We start from the raw sequence: 14,549 nt of genomic DNA, 5'->3' as shown, positions 1-14,549 counted from the left end.
AGCCTGAACTTTCATTCTCTCTCCTTTCTGCTTAGTATGTGGCCCCACTCTTGGTTCTTCTAACATTTCTTTTGTTCTTTACTGAAGAGAAATGTAATTCTCTGCCTCCAGCTCTAAACCTCTTAAAGAAAGACATTTTCTTCAAGAATAAGACAAATTCATCAAGGGAAATAAGTATTTTTGTGAACATGAATAGATTACAGAGCCTGAGGTAGCAATGAGAAAACTGATTAAATGCTTTTTAGATATGCTACAGAGTCTTCTCCCATGTCACACCAGCACTTGTTGCTACCCTCCAGGAGGCTAGATACCCCGTTTCTTGAGCCATGACTGGGGGTAGGCTGTCAAGAAGCAGGAAGCCAGAATATATTATATTCTGTAGGTAGAACTTGATATTTTATATTATGTAGGTAGTAATAAAGTTCTACCTACAGTTAAGAAACACTAAGCTTAAAAGAGCCCTTGCAGCAATTTCTAAATACCACAAGATGGAGCTATGACTCCATGGCAGAGGAAAAAACTTCACCACTTTTCCAACAACAAAAAAACACACGTTATTTTCCTGACTTTCCAACACACAGACATAAGGGTATTTCTGGGTTGTAAATAACAGAGAGGTCTGCAAAAAAGTTAATTTCTCCCTCAATTCATTAACAAAAATACAAGATTTTTCTATGTCTTTCACTAAAGGTTTGCAGTTATTCAAAGAGCACTCTCCATAAACGCCCAGGGCTTCTGTGAATACAGCAGGCATCTTAGTGCTCTACCTACAGCTACTGAGAAACACATTATTTCTGATCAGCAGTATCAAAGGGCTGTTGGTATAGCAGAGTTAAATGGCAGAGGTTTAAGAGGGAGAGACTCTGACTCCACATTTCCAGACTGTGTGAAACTGAGTAAATCATTCAATCTCTTTAAGCTTAGAATCACATGTATTAAAATAACAATATAAAATTGTATGTCATGGGGTTTGTTGCAAGACTGAAATAATGTATATAAGTTAATTTGCATATTACATATGTTTAATTTAGGACAAGTTATTATAGTTATTAGTGTAATATTAAGTCCTGCCAATTTGGCTGAGTATTGTATTTTCATTTTCATGCAAAGTACCCTTGGTTTATTTACGAGATTTCCATGTTTTTCTGAGTATTCTTGAAATAAAAATTCAGCAAGAGTTCAACATAAGTCATGCTTTGGGCCTCCTCTACATTAAAAAAAAATATTAACAAATATTTGAATGAATGAAAAACAAACGATACTCTTTGTAAAGTAGAAAACATAAATTCATTTATTGGAGATTTAAATTATCTCTCAAAAGAAGAAAGATGTCACTAGGGCAACCAAAAGAAAAAGTAGGTGAAGCAGCCCAGTGCGGTTGCAGGGTAATTTATGGGTTCTAGGAACTAGAATGGAACTGTTTTAGATGGGGATGAGAGAGGTATTTCTGAGTTAAACAGGCTCTTTCAGGTTGTAAGGAATACACTCAGGTTTCCCCCCAGCCTGACCACCGAGATCCTTTCACTTCCATTTTGTTTGTACCTGCAACAGAATCCCTGCCCAGCTTTTTACAGGAGAGACCAAGCTGAAGGCCTTGTTTATAGGATTCTTTACATCACAGGAAAGCTCCACTGAATAAGATATTTTATTTGGACCTTGTCACAGTCTTTAAACTTTTGTTTGAAATCTGTATGGGGAAAAGTACACATAATTTCTTTCAATCATTCCTTTCGTTTCAACATCTTTTACTCACCACTGGCATCCATTCATAGACACGAATAGAAGACAGTCTGTCTACAATAAAGCAAATGTGAGCAACTGATGTTTTATCAATTTTAACTCCACTTATAAAACATATATATAGGCGCTTCTGTACCTGAAGGATTTCCACAGATCTTTTCCATTTTCTCTTTGAGAGAAACAATCTGCTTTTCTAGTTGGTCATTCAATTCAAGTTGTGTCTCATAACGGGTTTTCCATTCACCACCTGAGTGAAGAGGTGGGGACGGTCAAGCTCACCTCACCACCTCTCATTTATTCATTAAAACAACATTAATTAGCTCCATTACTATACTGGACTTTATTAGTAACACAGATGTACTGGAGGGAACTCATGTCTAAGCGTGCGTTCTCCGTTACACAGGATCTGTGCAGACACCAGACTCACCTATTCCCACCCAGCCGGCCTCACTGTCACTATTGTGATCCCTGGTCTTCTTACTCTCCACCCACTTTTGTCTTTAGTTCCTTGTGTATCCTTATAAGGAATTCTATTAGAGGAAATATCAGGAACATGTTTCTTTCCTTGGAACTTGAAATATCCATATATTACAGCCTAAGGAGTACTAGCTTCCCGTCCAATGTCATATTCATTTTTTTCCTTTGCAAAAGAATTCTGAAATCCGTTCAACAACTACCAATTATGTGTTTGCTGTGTTAAAAGCACAAAATACCTTACATATATAAACTAATTTAATCCTAATTTACAAAAACTTACCCATTTTACAGATGAGGAAAACAAGGTTCAGAGATGTCAAATAACAGTATTAAGATGACAAAGTAATAAATGGGGAACTGGGGTTTCAACCAGTTTGTTCTGACTTGAAAGTGTGTCCTCTTATCCGCTGTGCTATGGTAACACTCTTTACCTTCGGCTACCTATTCAGGTATCTTCTCTTATCTGTAAGCAGTTTTCTTTCACTAAATCCCTTTGGCTACTGAGGCCAAAACATTTGTCTTCTTGCTCTGGGAGGAGGAGGAAGATGCAGCCTAGAATTAAAACCTCCTTTTCGGCTCCAAGGCCCAAAGGTAATTTTTTTTTTTTTTTTTTGAGTCTTGAAAGTCACACTTTGTAGAGAGAAAAAATGGTGTTTCTAAACTTTAAATGCTCTTTGCATATATGGGGCAACTTCTACTACATAATGGCTGATGGAGGAGTCTAAGCAGAAAGACTTACTAGCTCACACCACTGCCAGCCTCCCCAACCTTAACACAACCCTGCCCTCACTCTCATTTCTAGTCAGATGTGGTCTACCAAAGAGAGGGGCAGGAACGCCCTTCCAAACCGAAGTCCAAAGTCATTAATCCAAATGCTTAACAAGTGGATGGAGACCCACAAAACTGGAGATTGATAAAATTTTTGCTTTCTTTTCACATACCAGCATTGCCCCCCCACACAAATGTGGTCAGCTTCCTGCTGTCAACTGTTTTCTTTTTCTGAAAAAGGACCACACTGAGTTTGGCTTTCCCTGCCACACTTTGTTCTGTGATAAGCCAGAAGTACTGATTTCATACTGAGGTTTGTAACTTTTACAAAATTTTTGAAAAATAGTTTTTCATCTGACTTTAAAATGCAATAATGTTTAAATTATGCTTTCAACTGGGAATAAGATTAGCAATTCAAAATAGCAAGTTTCTGGAATAATCCTGATACTAAGGAATGTTCAGAGCCATCTAAAACCAGCCCAGGTAAGAGATGTGGTGCTCTCATTAGATGGTCACAATAAATGTGACCCTAAAAAAGATGATCCTTGACCTTGAGCACCACAGCAGCCAACCTATCAAGGCCTAAGATGTACTTAATTATCAAAATACAGATTGTGAGGATAAAAATTTAGCAGAAACATTTGTGTCTCTTGGGAGAAAAAATACCCTGAGCAGTAACTCCATGAAACCACTGCTTTTGCAGTAATTCTAAAAACAAACAAAAAACAAGCACTGTACCTTTGAAGGGAAAAATTAAATTGCTTTGCAGTCTCAAAGAGGGATCTTGGCTAGAATCACTACAATGAAAAACAAAATCAAACCAAAAATTGAAAAATTCTAGAAATATGCTTCATGGTCAAAATTGACCTTAAAAGAGGAAGTTCATAAAGCGAGAGAATATTAGGTGGAGGCTTATCTTTCAGATATGGACATTTTTTTTCCCAAAGAGAGATAGCATGTTAACAAAAACAAAACAAACAAAGCCCAACTAAACAACGTCAAATAATAATTTTTAAATTGTTAAGAAGAACACAGTTGAACTGATTGAAACTTGACCCTACATGGACATTCATGTTTGTGTTGTTCACTATATTTATGATTACAGTGATGGAGTTATATTAACTTGAAAAGACTTTGTAAAATAAGAAAATGTTAACAAGGAAAGGAAAGAGCCTACTATGTGGCACTGTACGAGGCACTAGGGATTCAAAAATAAAATAGACACAATCCCTGCCGTCAATCAGCAGTAGGAGAAGTTGGGAGGGGTGGGGAGTACAGAAACATAGCCAGAACATTTAAGAAATTTTTGGTTAATTGGTTGTAATGGTACACAAAGAAAGATATCCAATCTGGAAGGTGGCAGAAGGGAATCAGAAATGGGGAGGTCAAGATTGAAGAGGGACAGAAAATGCTTCTTGGGGGGAATGACACCTGTTCTAAGTCAGAGAGGGTAAAAAAGAATCTTCAAACAGCAAGAACTGCATGAACAAAAATGCCAACATGTACAAAAAGGGGGCACGGTGCAAAGACTATCTCTTTGAGTAAAGTTGCCCCCCAGCAAATTTTCAGAAGACTCCATGAGGAAAAACATCCCCAAAGTAGGACTAGTGGGTTTAAGCCATGTCTCCACCAGTTTATTTCTGTGATCCTGAGCAAGTTACATTTCCTGTGCCTCAATTTCTCAACTGTAAAATAAGGATAATTAAAGTTCCTACACTATAGGATATTGACAGGATTAATTAAAACATGTGAAGGCTTAAAGCAGTGCAGGGCACACAGAAATTGCTATAAAACTTAGTTGTTTTTGTTATTATCATTTTTATCATCATAAGAAATTTACTGCAAAATTTTTTCCCCAAAGGGTAGTACTACACTGCTATCAGTAATGTATAAAGTTCCTATTTCACTTATAAAAAAATCTCTACTTCTTTTATAGGCAACAAATTTCTTTGACTTAAAAACAAGTTGGATATTTTCCCATATTCACGAGTTGTCTCTGTGTCCTACTCATATTTATCTACTGGGAACTTAGTGTTTTCTAACTGAATTGCAGAGGACATAGATGTGGTGAAAATATAGACCTTTTGTCCATCATTTTGGCTACCAATGTCTTTCCCAGATTACTGTTTGACTTCTCATATTGGTCTTTTTTCCTTTAAATCGAGGGAAGCTATTTTCACAAGGGAAATCAAACCTAAACATGTTTTCCTCAGTGATTTATTGCTCTTTAAGAAAGGCCTTCTTTATCCATAAACAAATATACATTCATCTATATTTTCTTGGTTCATTTTAAAATATTTAAATCTTTAAATTTTAAATATTAAATCCATCTGGAAGGTTTTATTTTATTTTATTTTAGAGTAATTTTTGTTTATTTGGCTGCCCCGGGTCATAGTTGCGGCATGCAAACTTTAGCTGCGGCATGTGGGCTCTGGTTCCCTGACCAGGGATGGAACCCGGACCCCCTGCATTAGGAGCACAGAGTCTTAGCCACTGGACCACCAGGGAAGTCCCCCCAGAAGTTTTGAGAATTAAGTATACAGTGAAGATCTAAAGGGATTATTTTTCTAAATATTATACCAATTTTCCAAATGGAATTTATTGAATAATTCATCACTTTAAAAGAAGCTCATGTTTTTTTCTTTTTTTTGGCAGTGCCATGCAGCATGCAGAATCCTAGTTCCCTGACCAGGGATCAAACCCATGCCCCCTGCATTGGAAGCACGGAGTCTCAACCACTGGATGGCCAGGGAAGTCCCTCTTTTAGCTCTTTTAAAGCTCTGTGTGGTGACACAGATTCCAATAAAACATTACTGGTAATTGGCTCTTTGGTTCCAGTTCTCTGCCCAGAAGCCCTTTCCCAAACTTGGGCAGGCAGGCTAAAGTTGTTCTTTCTTGATGGTGGGAAGGGGAAGACAGTAATTAGAAAGTGATAGCTTCATGATTTTTATGGAATGTTTGTGTCCCTCTAAAATTCATATGTTGAAGCCCTAACCCCATGTGACTTTAGTTGGAGGTGGGGTCTGTGAGAAAGTGATAAAAGTTAAGTGAGATCATAAGGGTGGGGCCATAATCCAATAGGGCTACTGCCCTTATAAAAAAAGGAAGAGGCACCATAGCTTGTTCTACCTGCCATGTGAGAACACAATGAGAAGGTGGTCATCTGCAAGGCAGGAAATGGGTCCGCACTAGAGACCAAATCGGCTGGCACCTTGATCTTGGACTTCCAGGATCTAGAACTATAAGAAAATAAATTTCTGTTGTTTAAGCCACGCAGTCTTACGGTACTTTGTTATGACAGCCCGAGCAGACTAAAACAATGATCATTTGGTACTTTCCTATTTCAATGTCTGGTGCAGTTTTTGTAATAATCTATTTCCCACAAGTCTCATAAATGAAAATAGTTTTCTCCTTTTTTTCATAGATAACTGAAAACAATTTTTTAATTAACTTAGTAACCTGGCCCTGAATTTCACACTAGTACAACATTTTAATAAATTAGAATCTCTTTCTGTTATGGACTGAACTGTGTCTGCTTCCTCCTCCCAAATTCATATGTTGAAGTCCTACGCTCCCAGTACTCAGATGTAACTGTATTTAGAGATAGGACATTTAAAAAGCTCATTAAGGTTAAATGAGATCATATGCTTAGCCCTAATCCAATATGACTGATTTCATTATAAGAAGAAATTAGGACACAAACAGGTACAGAGGGAAGACCATGTGAAGACACAGAAAGAAAGCCTTCAGAAGAAACCAACCCTGTGAACATCACACCCTTGGACTTGTAGTCTCCAGAACTGTGAGAAAATAAGTTTCTGTGGTTCAACTCAGCCTGTCTGTGGTACATTGCTATGGAAGCTCTAGCAAACTAATATACTACCTATTTTGTTTTATTGATTTGTTTTCAGTTTTAATGACTTCAGCTTTACTATATATTGTAGGAGTCCCGTCAATTCCCCAAAATTTCTTATCAGTTATCCCTATTTATTCATCTCATTAACTTTAGAGTCAGTTATTGAAGTTAAGAAAAAACAGCTCTGTGTTTTAATAAGAATTACATATCAATAAATTAATTTGAAAAGAATGAGCATACTTATAACACCCAATTCTCCTATATAGGAAAAGTCTATGTCCCCATTATAAAACCTTAATAATAAATTTCCCAATTTCATTTCACTTTAGGGTTTCTCTCCAGTATGAAATCCCTTAGGTTGAACAAGGTGAGAATTCCGTTTTTTTTTTTTTTAAACATCTTTATTGGAGTATAATTGCTTTACAGTGGTGTGTTAGTTTCTGTTTTATAACAAAGTGAATCACTTATACATACACATATATCCCCATATCTCTTCCTCCTTGTGTCTCCCTCCCTCCCACCCTCCCTATCCCACCCCTCTAGGTGGTCACAAAGCACTGAGCTGATTTCCCTGTGCTATGTGGCTGCTATCTATTTTACATTTGGTAGTGTATATATGTCCATCCAACTCTCTCACTTTGTCCCAGCTTACCCTTCCCCCTCCCTGTATCCTCAAGTACATTCTCTTGTAGGTCTGCATCTTTATTCCCATCTTGCTCCTAGGTTACTCATGACCATTTTTTTTTTTTAGATTCCATATATATGTGTTAGCATATGGTACTGGTTTTTCTCTTTCTGACTTACTTCACTCTGTATGACAGACTCTAGGTCCATCCACCTCACTACAAATAACTCAATTTCATTTCTTTTTATGACTAAGAAATATTCCATTGCATATATGTGCCACATCTTCTTTATCCATTCATCTGTCGATGGACACTTAGGTTGTTTCCATCTCCTGGCTATTGTAAACAGAGCTGCAATGAACATTGTGGTACATAATTCTTTTTGAATTATGGTTTTCTCAGGGTGCATGCCCAGTAGTGGGATTGCTGGGTCATATCGTAGTTCTATTTTTAGTATTTTAAGGAACCTCCATACTGTTCTCCATAGTGGCTGTATCAATTTACATTCCCACCAACAGTGCAAGAGGGTTCCCTTTTCTCCACACCATCTCCAGCATTTATTGTTTGTAGATTTTTTGATGATGGACATTCTGACCGGTGTGAGATGATATGTCATTGTAGTTTTGATTTGCATTTCTCTAATGATTAATGATGTTGAGCATTCTTTCATGTGTTTGTTGGCAGTCTGTATATCATCTTTGGAGAAATGTCTATTTAGGTCTTCTGCCCATTTTTGGATTGGGTTGTTTGTTTTTTTTGATATTGAGCTGCTTGTAAATTCTGGAGATTAATCCTTTGTCAGTTGCTTCATTTGCAAATAATTTCTCCCATTCTGAGGGTTGTCTTTTCATCTTGTTTATGGCTTCCTTTGCTGTGCAAAAGCTTTGAAGTTTCATTAGGTCCAATTTGTTTATTTTTGTTTTTATTTCTGTTTCTCTAGGAGATGGGTCAAAAAGGATCTTGCTGTGATTTATGTCATAGAGTGTTCTGCCTATGTTTTCCTCTAAGAGTTTGATAGTGTCTGGCCTTACATTTAGGTCTTTAATCCATTTTGAGTTTATTTTTGTGTATGGTGCTAGGGAGTGTTCTAATTTCATTCTTTTACATGTAGTTGTCCAGTTTTCCCAGCACCGCTTATTGAAGAGGCTGTCTTTTCTCCACTGTATATTCTTACCTACTTTATCAAAGATAAGGTGACCTTATGTGCATGGGTTTATCTCTGGGCTTTCTATCCTGTTCCATTGATCTATATTTCTGTTTCTGTGCCACTACCATACTCTCTTGATTACTGTAGCTTTGTAGTATAGCCTGAAGTCAGGGAGCCTGATTCCTCCAGCTCCGTTTTTCCTTCTCAAGATTGCTTTGGCTATTCGGGGTCTTTTTGTGTTTCCATATATATTGTGAAATTTTTTGTTCTAGTTCTGTGAAAAATGCCAGTGGTAGCTTGATAGGGATTGCACTGAGTCTGTAGATTGCTTTGGGTAGTATAGTCATTTTCACAGTGTTGATTCTCCCAATCCAAGAACATGGTATATCTCTCCATTTATTTGTATCATTAATTTATTTCATCAGTGTCTTATAATTTCCTGCATACAGGTCTTTTGTCTCCTTAGGTAGGTTTATTCCTAGGTATTTTATTCGTTTTGATGCAATGGTAAATGGGAGTGTTTCCTTAATTTCTCTTCCAGATTTTTCATCATTAGTGTATAAGAATGCAAAAGATTTCTGTGAATTAATTTTGTATACTGCTACTTTACCAAATTCATTGATTAGCTCTAGTAGTTTTCTGGTAGCATCTTTAGGATACTCTATGTATAGTATCATGTCATCTGCAAACAATGACAGTTTACTTCTCCTTTTCTGATTTAGATTCCTTTTACTTCTTTTTCTTCTCTGATTGCTTTGCCTAAAACTTCCAAAACTATGTTGAATAAGAGTGGTGAGAGTGGGCAACCTTGTCTTGTTCCTGATCTTAGTGGAAATGCTTTCAGTTTTTCACCATTGAGGACAATGTTGGCTGTGGGTTTGTCATATATGGCCTTTATTGTGTTGAGGTAAGTTCCCTCTATGCCTACTTTCTGGAGGGTTTTTATCATAAATGGGTGTTGAATTTTGTCAAAAGCTTTCTCTGCATCTATTGAGATGATCATATGGTTTTTCTCCTTCAGTTTGTTAATATGGTGTATCACATTCATTGATTCGCATATATTGAAGAATCCTTGCATTCCTGGGATAAACCCCCCTTGATCATGGTGTATGATCCTTTTAATGTGCTGTTGGATTCTGTTTCCTAGTATTTTGTTGAGGATTTTTGCATCTATGTTCATCGGTGATATTGGCCTGTAGTTTTCTTTCTTTGTGACATCTTTGTCTGGTTTTGGTATCAGGGTGATGGCGGCCTTGTAGAATGAGTTTGGGAGTGTTCCCCCCTCTGCTATATTTTGGAAGAGTTTGAGAAGGATAGCTGTTAGCTCTTCTCTAAATGTTTGATAGAATTCGCCTGTGAAACACCATCTGGTCCTGGACTTTTGTTTGTTGGAAGATTTTTAATCAGTTTCAATTTCAGTGCTTGTGATTGGTCTGTTCATATTTTCTACTTCTTCCTGGTCTGGTCTCATAAGGTTGTGCATTTCTAAGAATTTGTCCATTTCTTCCAGGTTGTCCACTTTACAGGCATATAGTCGCTTGTAGTAATCTCTCATGATCCTTTGTATTTCTGCAGTGTCAGTTGTTACTTCTCCTTTTTCATTTCTAATTCTACTGATTTGAGTCTTCTCCCTTTTTTTCTTGATGAGTCTGGCTAATGGTTTATCAATTTTGTTTATCTTCTCAAAGAACCAGCTTGTAGTTTTACTGATCTTTGCTGTCATTTCCTTGATTTCTTTTTCATTTATTTCTAATCTGATCTTTATGATTTCTTCCCTTCTGCTAATTTTGGAGGGTTTTTGTTCTTCTTTCTCTAATTGCTTTAGGTGTAAGGTTAGGTTGTCTATTTGAGATGTTTCTTCTTTCTTAAGGTAGGATTGTATTGCTATAAACTTCCTTCTTAGAACTGCTTTTGCTGCATCCCATAGGTTTTGGGTCATCGTGTTTTCATTGTCATTTGTTTCTAGGTATTTTTTGATTTCCTCTTTGATTTCTTCAGTGATCTCTTGGTTATTAAGTAGTGTATTGTTTAGCCTCCATGTGTTTGTATTTTTTACAGTTTTTTTCCTGTAATTGATATATAGTCTCATAGTGTTGTGGTTGGAAAAGATACTTCATACGATTTAAGTTTTCTTAAATTTACCAAGGCTTGATTTGTGTCCCAAGATATGATCTATCCTGGAGAATGTTCCATGAGCACTTGAGAAGAATGTGTATTTGGTTGTTTTTGGATGGAATGTCCTATAAATATCAATTAAGTCCATCTCGTTTAATTATCATTTAAAGCTTGTGTTTCCTTATTTATTTTTATTTTGCATGATCTGTCCATTGGTGAAAGTGGGTTGTTAAAGTCTCCTACTATGATTGTGTTATTGCCGATTTCCCCTTTTATGGCTGTTAGTATTTACCTTATGTATTGAGGTGCTCCTATGTTGGGTGCATAAATATTTACAATTGTTATATCTTCTTCTTGGATTGATGCCTTGATCATAATGTAGTGTCCTTCTTTGTCTCTTATAATAGTCCTTGTTTTGAAGTCTATTTTGTCTGATATGAGAATTGCTACTCCAGCTTTCTTTTGATTTCCATGGAATATCTTTTTCCATCCCCTCACTTTCAGTCTGTATGTGTCCATAGGTCTGAAGTGGGTCTCTTGTAGACAGCATATATATGGGTCTTGTTTTTGTATCCATTCTGCCAGTCTTGTGTTTTGGCTGGAGCATTTAATCCATTTACATTTAAGGTAATTAACGATATGTATGTTCCTATTACCATTTTCTTAACTGTTTTGGGTTTGTTATTGTAGGTCTTTTCCTTCTCTTTTGTTTCCTGCCTAGAGAAGTTCCTTTAGCGTTTGTTGTAAAATTGGTTTGGTGGTGCTGAATTCTCTTAGCTTCTGCTTGTCTGTAAAGGTTTTAATTTCTCCATCATATCTGAATGAGATTCTTGCTGGGTAGAGTAATCTTGGTTGTAGGTTTTTCTCCTTCATCACTTTAAATATGTCCTGTCACTCCCTTCTGGCTTGCAGAGTTTCTGCTGAAAGATCAGCTGTTAACCTTATGGGGATTCCCTTGTGTGTTATTTGTCATTTTTCCCTTGTTGCTTTTAATATTTTTTCTTTGTATTTAATTTTTGATAGTTTGATTAATGTGTCTTGGTGTGTTTCTCCTTGGATTTATCCTGTATGGGACTCTTTGTGCTTCCTGGGATTGATTAACTATTTCCTTTCCCATATTAGGGAAGTTTTCAGCTATAATCTCTTCAAATATTTTCTCAGTCCCTTTTTCTCTTCTTCTTCTGGGACCCCTATAATTCGACTGTTGGCACGTTTAATGTTGTCCCAGAGGTCTCTGAGACTGTCCTCAATTCTTTTCATTCTTTTTTCTTTATTGTGCTCTGCAGTAGTTATTTCCACTATTTTATCTTCCAGGTCACTTATCCGTTCTTCTGCCTTATTCCGCTATTGATACCTTCTAGAGAATTTTTAATTTCATTTATTGTGTTGTTCATCACTGTGTTTGCTCTTTAGTTCTTCTAGGTACTTGTTAAATGTTTCTTGTATTTTCTCCATTCTATTTCCAAGATTTTGGATCATCTTTACTATCATTATTATGAATTCTTTTTCAGGTAGACTGCCTACTTCCTCTTCATTTATTAGGTCTGGTGGGTTTTTACCTTGCTCCTTCATCTGCTGTGTGTTTTTCTGTCTTCTCATTTTGCTTAACTTACTGTGTTTGGGGTATCCTTTTCACAGGCTGCAGGTTCGTAGTTCCCATTGTTTTTGGTGTCTGCTCCAACTGGCTAAGGTTGGCTCAGTGGGTTGTGTAGGCTTCCTGGTGGAGGGGACTAGTGCCTGTGTTCTGGTGGATGAGGCTGGATCTTGTCTTTCTGGTGGGCAGGTCCACGTCTGGTGGTGTGTTTTGGGGTGTCTGTGGCCTTATTATGATTTTAGGCAGCCTCTCTGCTAATGGGTAGGGTTGGGTTCCTTTCTTGCTGGTTGTTTGGCATAGGGTGTCCAGCACTGTAGCTTGCTGGTTGTTGAGTGGAGCTGAGTCTTCGCATTGAGATGGAGATCTCTGAGAGATTTTCGCCGGTTGGTATTACGTGGAGCTGGGAGGTCTCTTGTGGACCAATGTCCTGAACTTGGCTCTCCCACCTCAGAGGCATACCCCTGACGCCTGGCTGGAGCATCAAGAGCCTGTCATCCACATGGCTCAGAATAAAAGGGATGAAAAATAAAGAAAGAAAGAAAGAAGAAGATAAAATTAAATTAAATTAAAAAGTTATTAAAATAAAAAATAATTATTAAAAAAATTTTAAAATAAAAAAAAGAAAGAGCAGCCAAACCAAAAAACAAATCCACCAATGATAACAAGTGCTAAAAACTATACTAAAAAAACAAAACAAAACAAAAAAAACCGGATAGATCAAACCCTAGGACAAATGGTAAAAGCAAAGCTATATAGACAAAATCACACACAGAAGTATACACATACACACTCACCAAAAGAGAAAAGGGGGAAAAAAATATATATATTGTTGCTCCCAAAGTCCACGTCCTCAATTTGGGATGATTCATTGTCTATTCAGGTATCCCACAGATGCAGGGTACATCAAGTTGATTGCGGACAAGGATGAGAATTCTTGCTGAATGGTTATTATTCCATTATAGTCATAGTCTTCTGCTATCTCTTCATGTAAGTCCTGAATATTTCTTATCAAGGGTATTGTCAGACATTTTATGATTCAGGCTGGAATTGTTGTGCAATCATTAAAAAAAACCCCCTATTTTCTAACTGGTTATTGCTAGTGTCTTGGGTTTTTTTTAATAAAAATTTCTTCCACCTCTGTATCCAACCGTTTTCTAATTTTTTAGTATATTATATATAATATATATATAAACTAATATATAATATATTATATAATATACATATATAAACTAATATAGTAGTTTTTCAGTTGATCCTCTGGAAAGTTCTGGATATCAAGTTATAAAAGTTAAAAATTATAATAATTTTATATCTTCCTAATAGCTATAATGCTTATTTCTGTTTCATATTTTATTGCTTGACTGGACCCTTCAAAACAATATTAAATTTTAATGGTGGCTGGAGGCATCTTTGCTTTTTTCCAGGCATGGTAATGCCTCTAATGTTTCATCATTAAGTGTTATTCCAGTTCAAGATAAATAGAAATATATTTTTTTAATAAGACAACTTGAATTTTATCAAAACCTTTTTTAGCACTTACTGAGACGAGTTTTAAAAAACTATTTGATCTACTAATACATTACTTAATAGCCAAAGAGTTTTTAACTAGAAACCAGCCTATAAATGAAGACTCAAAGGGAGCTTATAGGAAAGCTCTGGGATGGAGATGTAAATCTGTATGTTATCAGTATACAGATGGCATTTCATACCATATGACCAGAGGGGATCTCCTAAGTAGTGGGTGCATGTATCAAAGAAAAGTCAGAGGACTGAGCCCTGAAGCACTCCAAGTTTTTAGAACTCATGAAGATGAAAAGAAGTGAGGAGTGGCCAGTAGATATGAAGAAAACCAAGACAGCATGGTGTCCCAGAAGCCAAGTGAGTAATGGGTTTCAATGATGAAGGTGATCAGTTCTGGCAGTGCTGCTAATGTCAAGATGAGTACTGAGAGATGACACTGGATTTTGCAAATTGAAAGTCACTGGTGACCTTGATAAGAGCAGTTTCAGTTGATCAGAGGCAAAACTTCTGATTGGAGTGAGTCCAAGAGAGAATAAGACAATCATGCTTGTGCTGGGCAAATCCAGCCCATTTCTATGCCTAGATGAGCAATGTCCCAGAACCTCAGTAAATCAAGGCTCTCTTCTCCAGATGAAAAAACTTTAGAAGCAAACTTAAGAAACTTAAGTGGAAAGAAATAGAGGCTGAGTTTGGGATCTGATGGCA

The 14,549-nt window shown here is 36.7% G+C and overlaps 1 protein-coding gene across 1 annotated transcript in view; it reads right to left on the bottom strand.

Annotated features, from left to right (window-relative positions):
- CCDC169 (coiled-coil domain containing 169) overlaps positions 1–14,549 on the bottom strand; it is a 46,628-nt gene that overhangs the window by 23,175 nt on the left and 8,904 nt on the right. Inside the window, exons 4-5 of the mRNA XM_029209960.1 lie at positions 1,877–1,987; positions 1,754–1,794 (exon numbers count right to left, since the gene is read on the bottom strand). Of these exons, the coding sequence (XP_029065793.1) occupies positions 1,754–1,794; positions 1,877–1,987 (152 nt within the window). The remainder of the gene's footprint in view (positions 1–1,753; positions 1,795–1,876; positions 1,988–14,549) is intronic.

The sequence above is a fragment of the Monodon monoceros genome, unplaced genomic scaffold (assembly GCF_005190385.1).
Source record: "Monodon monoceros isolate NGI ecotype Baffin Bay Population unplaced genomic scaffold, NGI_Narwhal_1 Super_Scaffold_8, whole genome shotgun sequence".
NCBI classification, from domain to species: Eukaryota; Metazoa; Chordata; class Mammalia; order Artiodactyla; family Monodontidae; genus Monodon; species Monodon monoceros.
The sequence above is the reverse complement of the archived record's forward strand: the minus strand, read 5'-3'. Positions and strand labels throughout refer to the sequence as shown.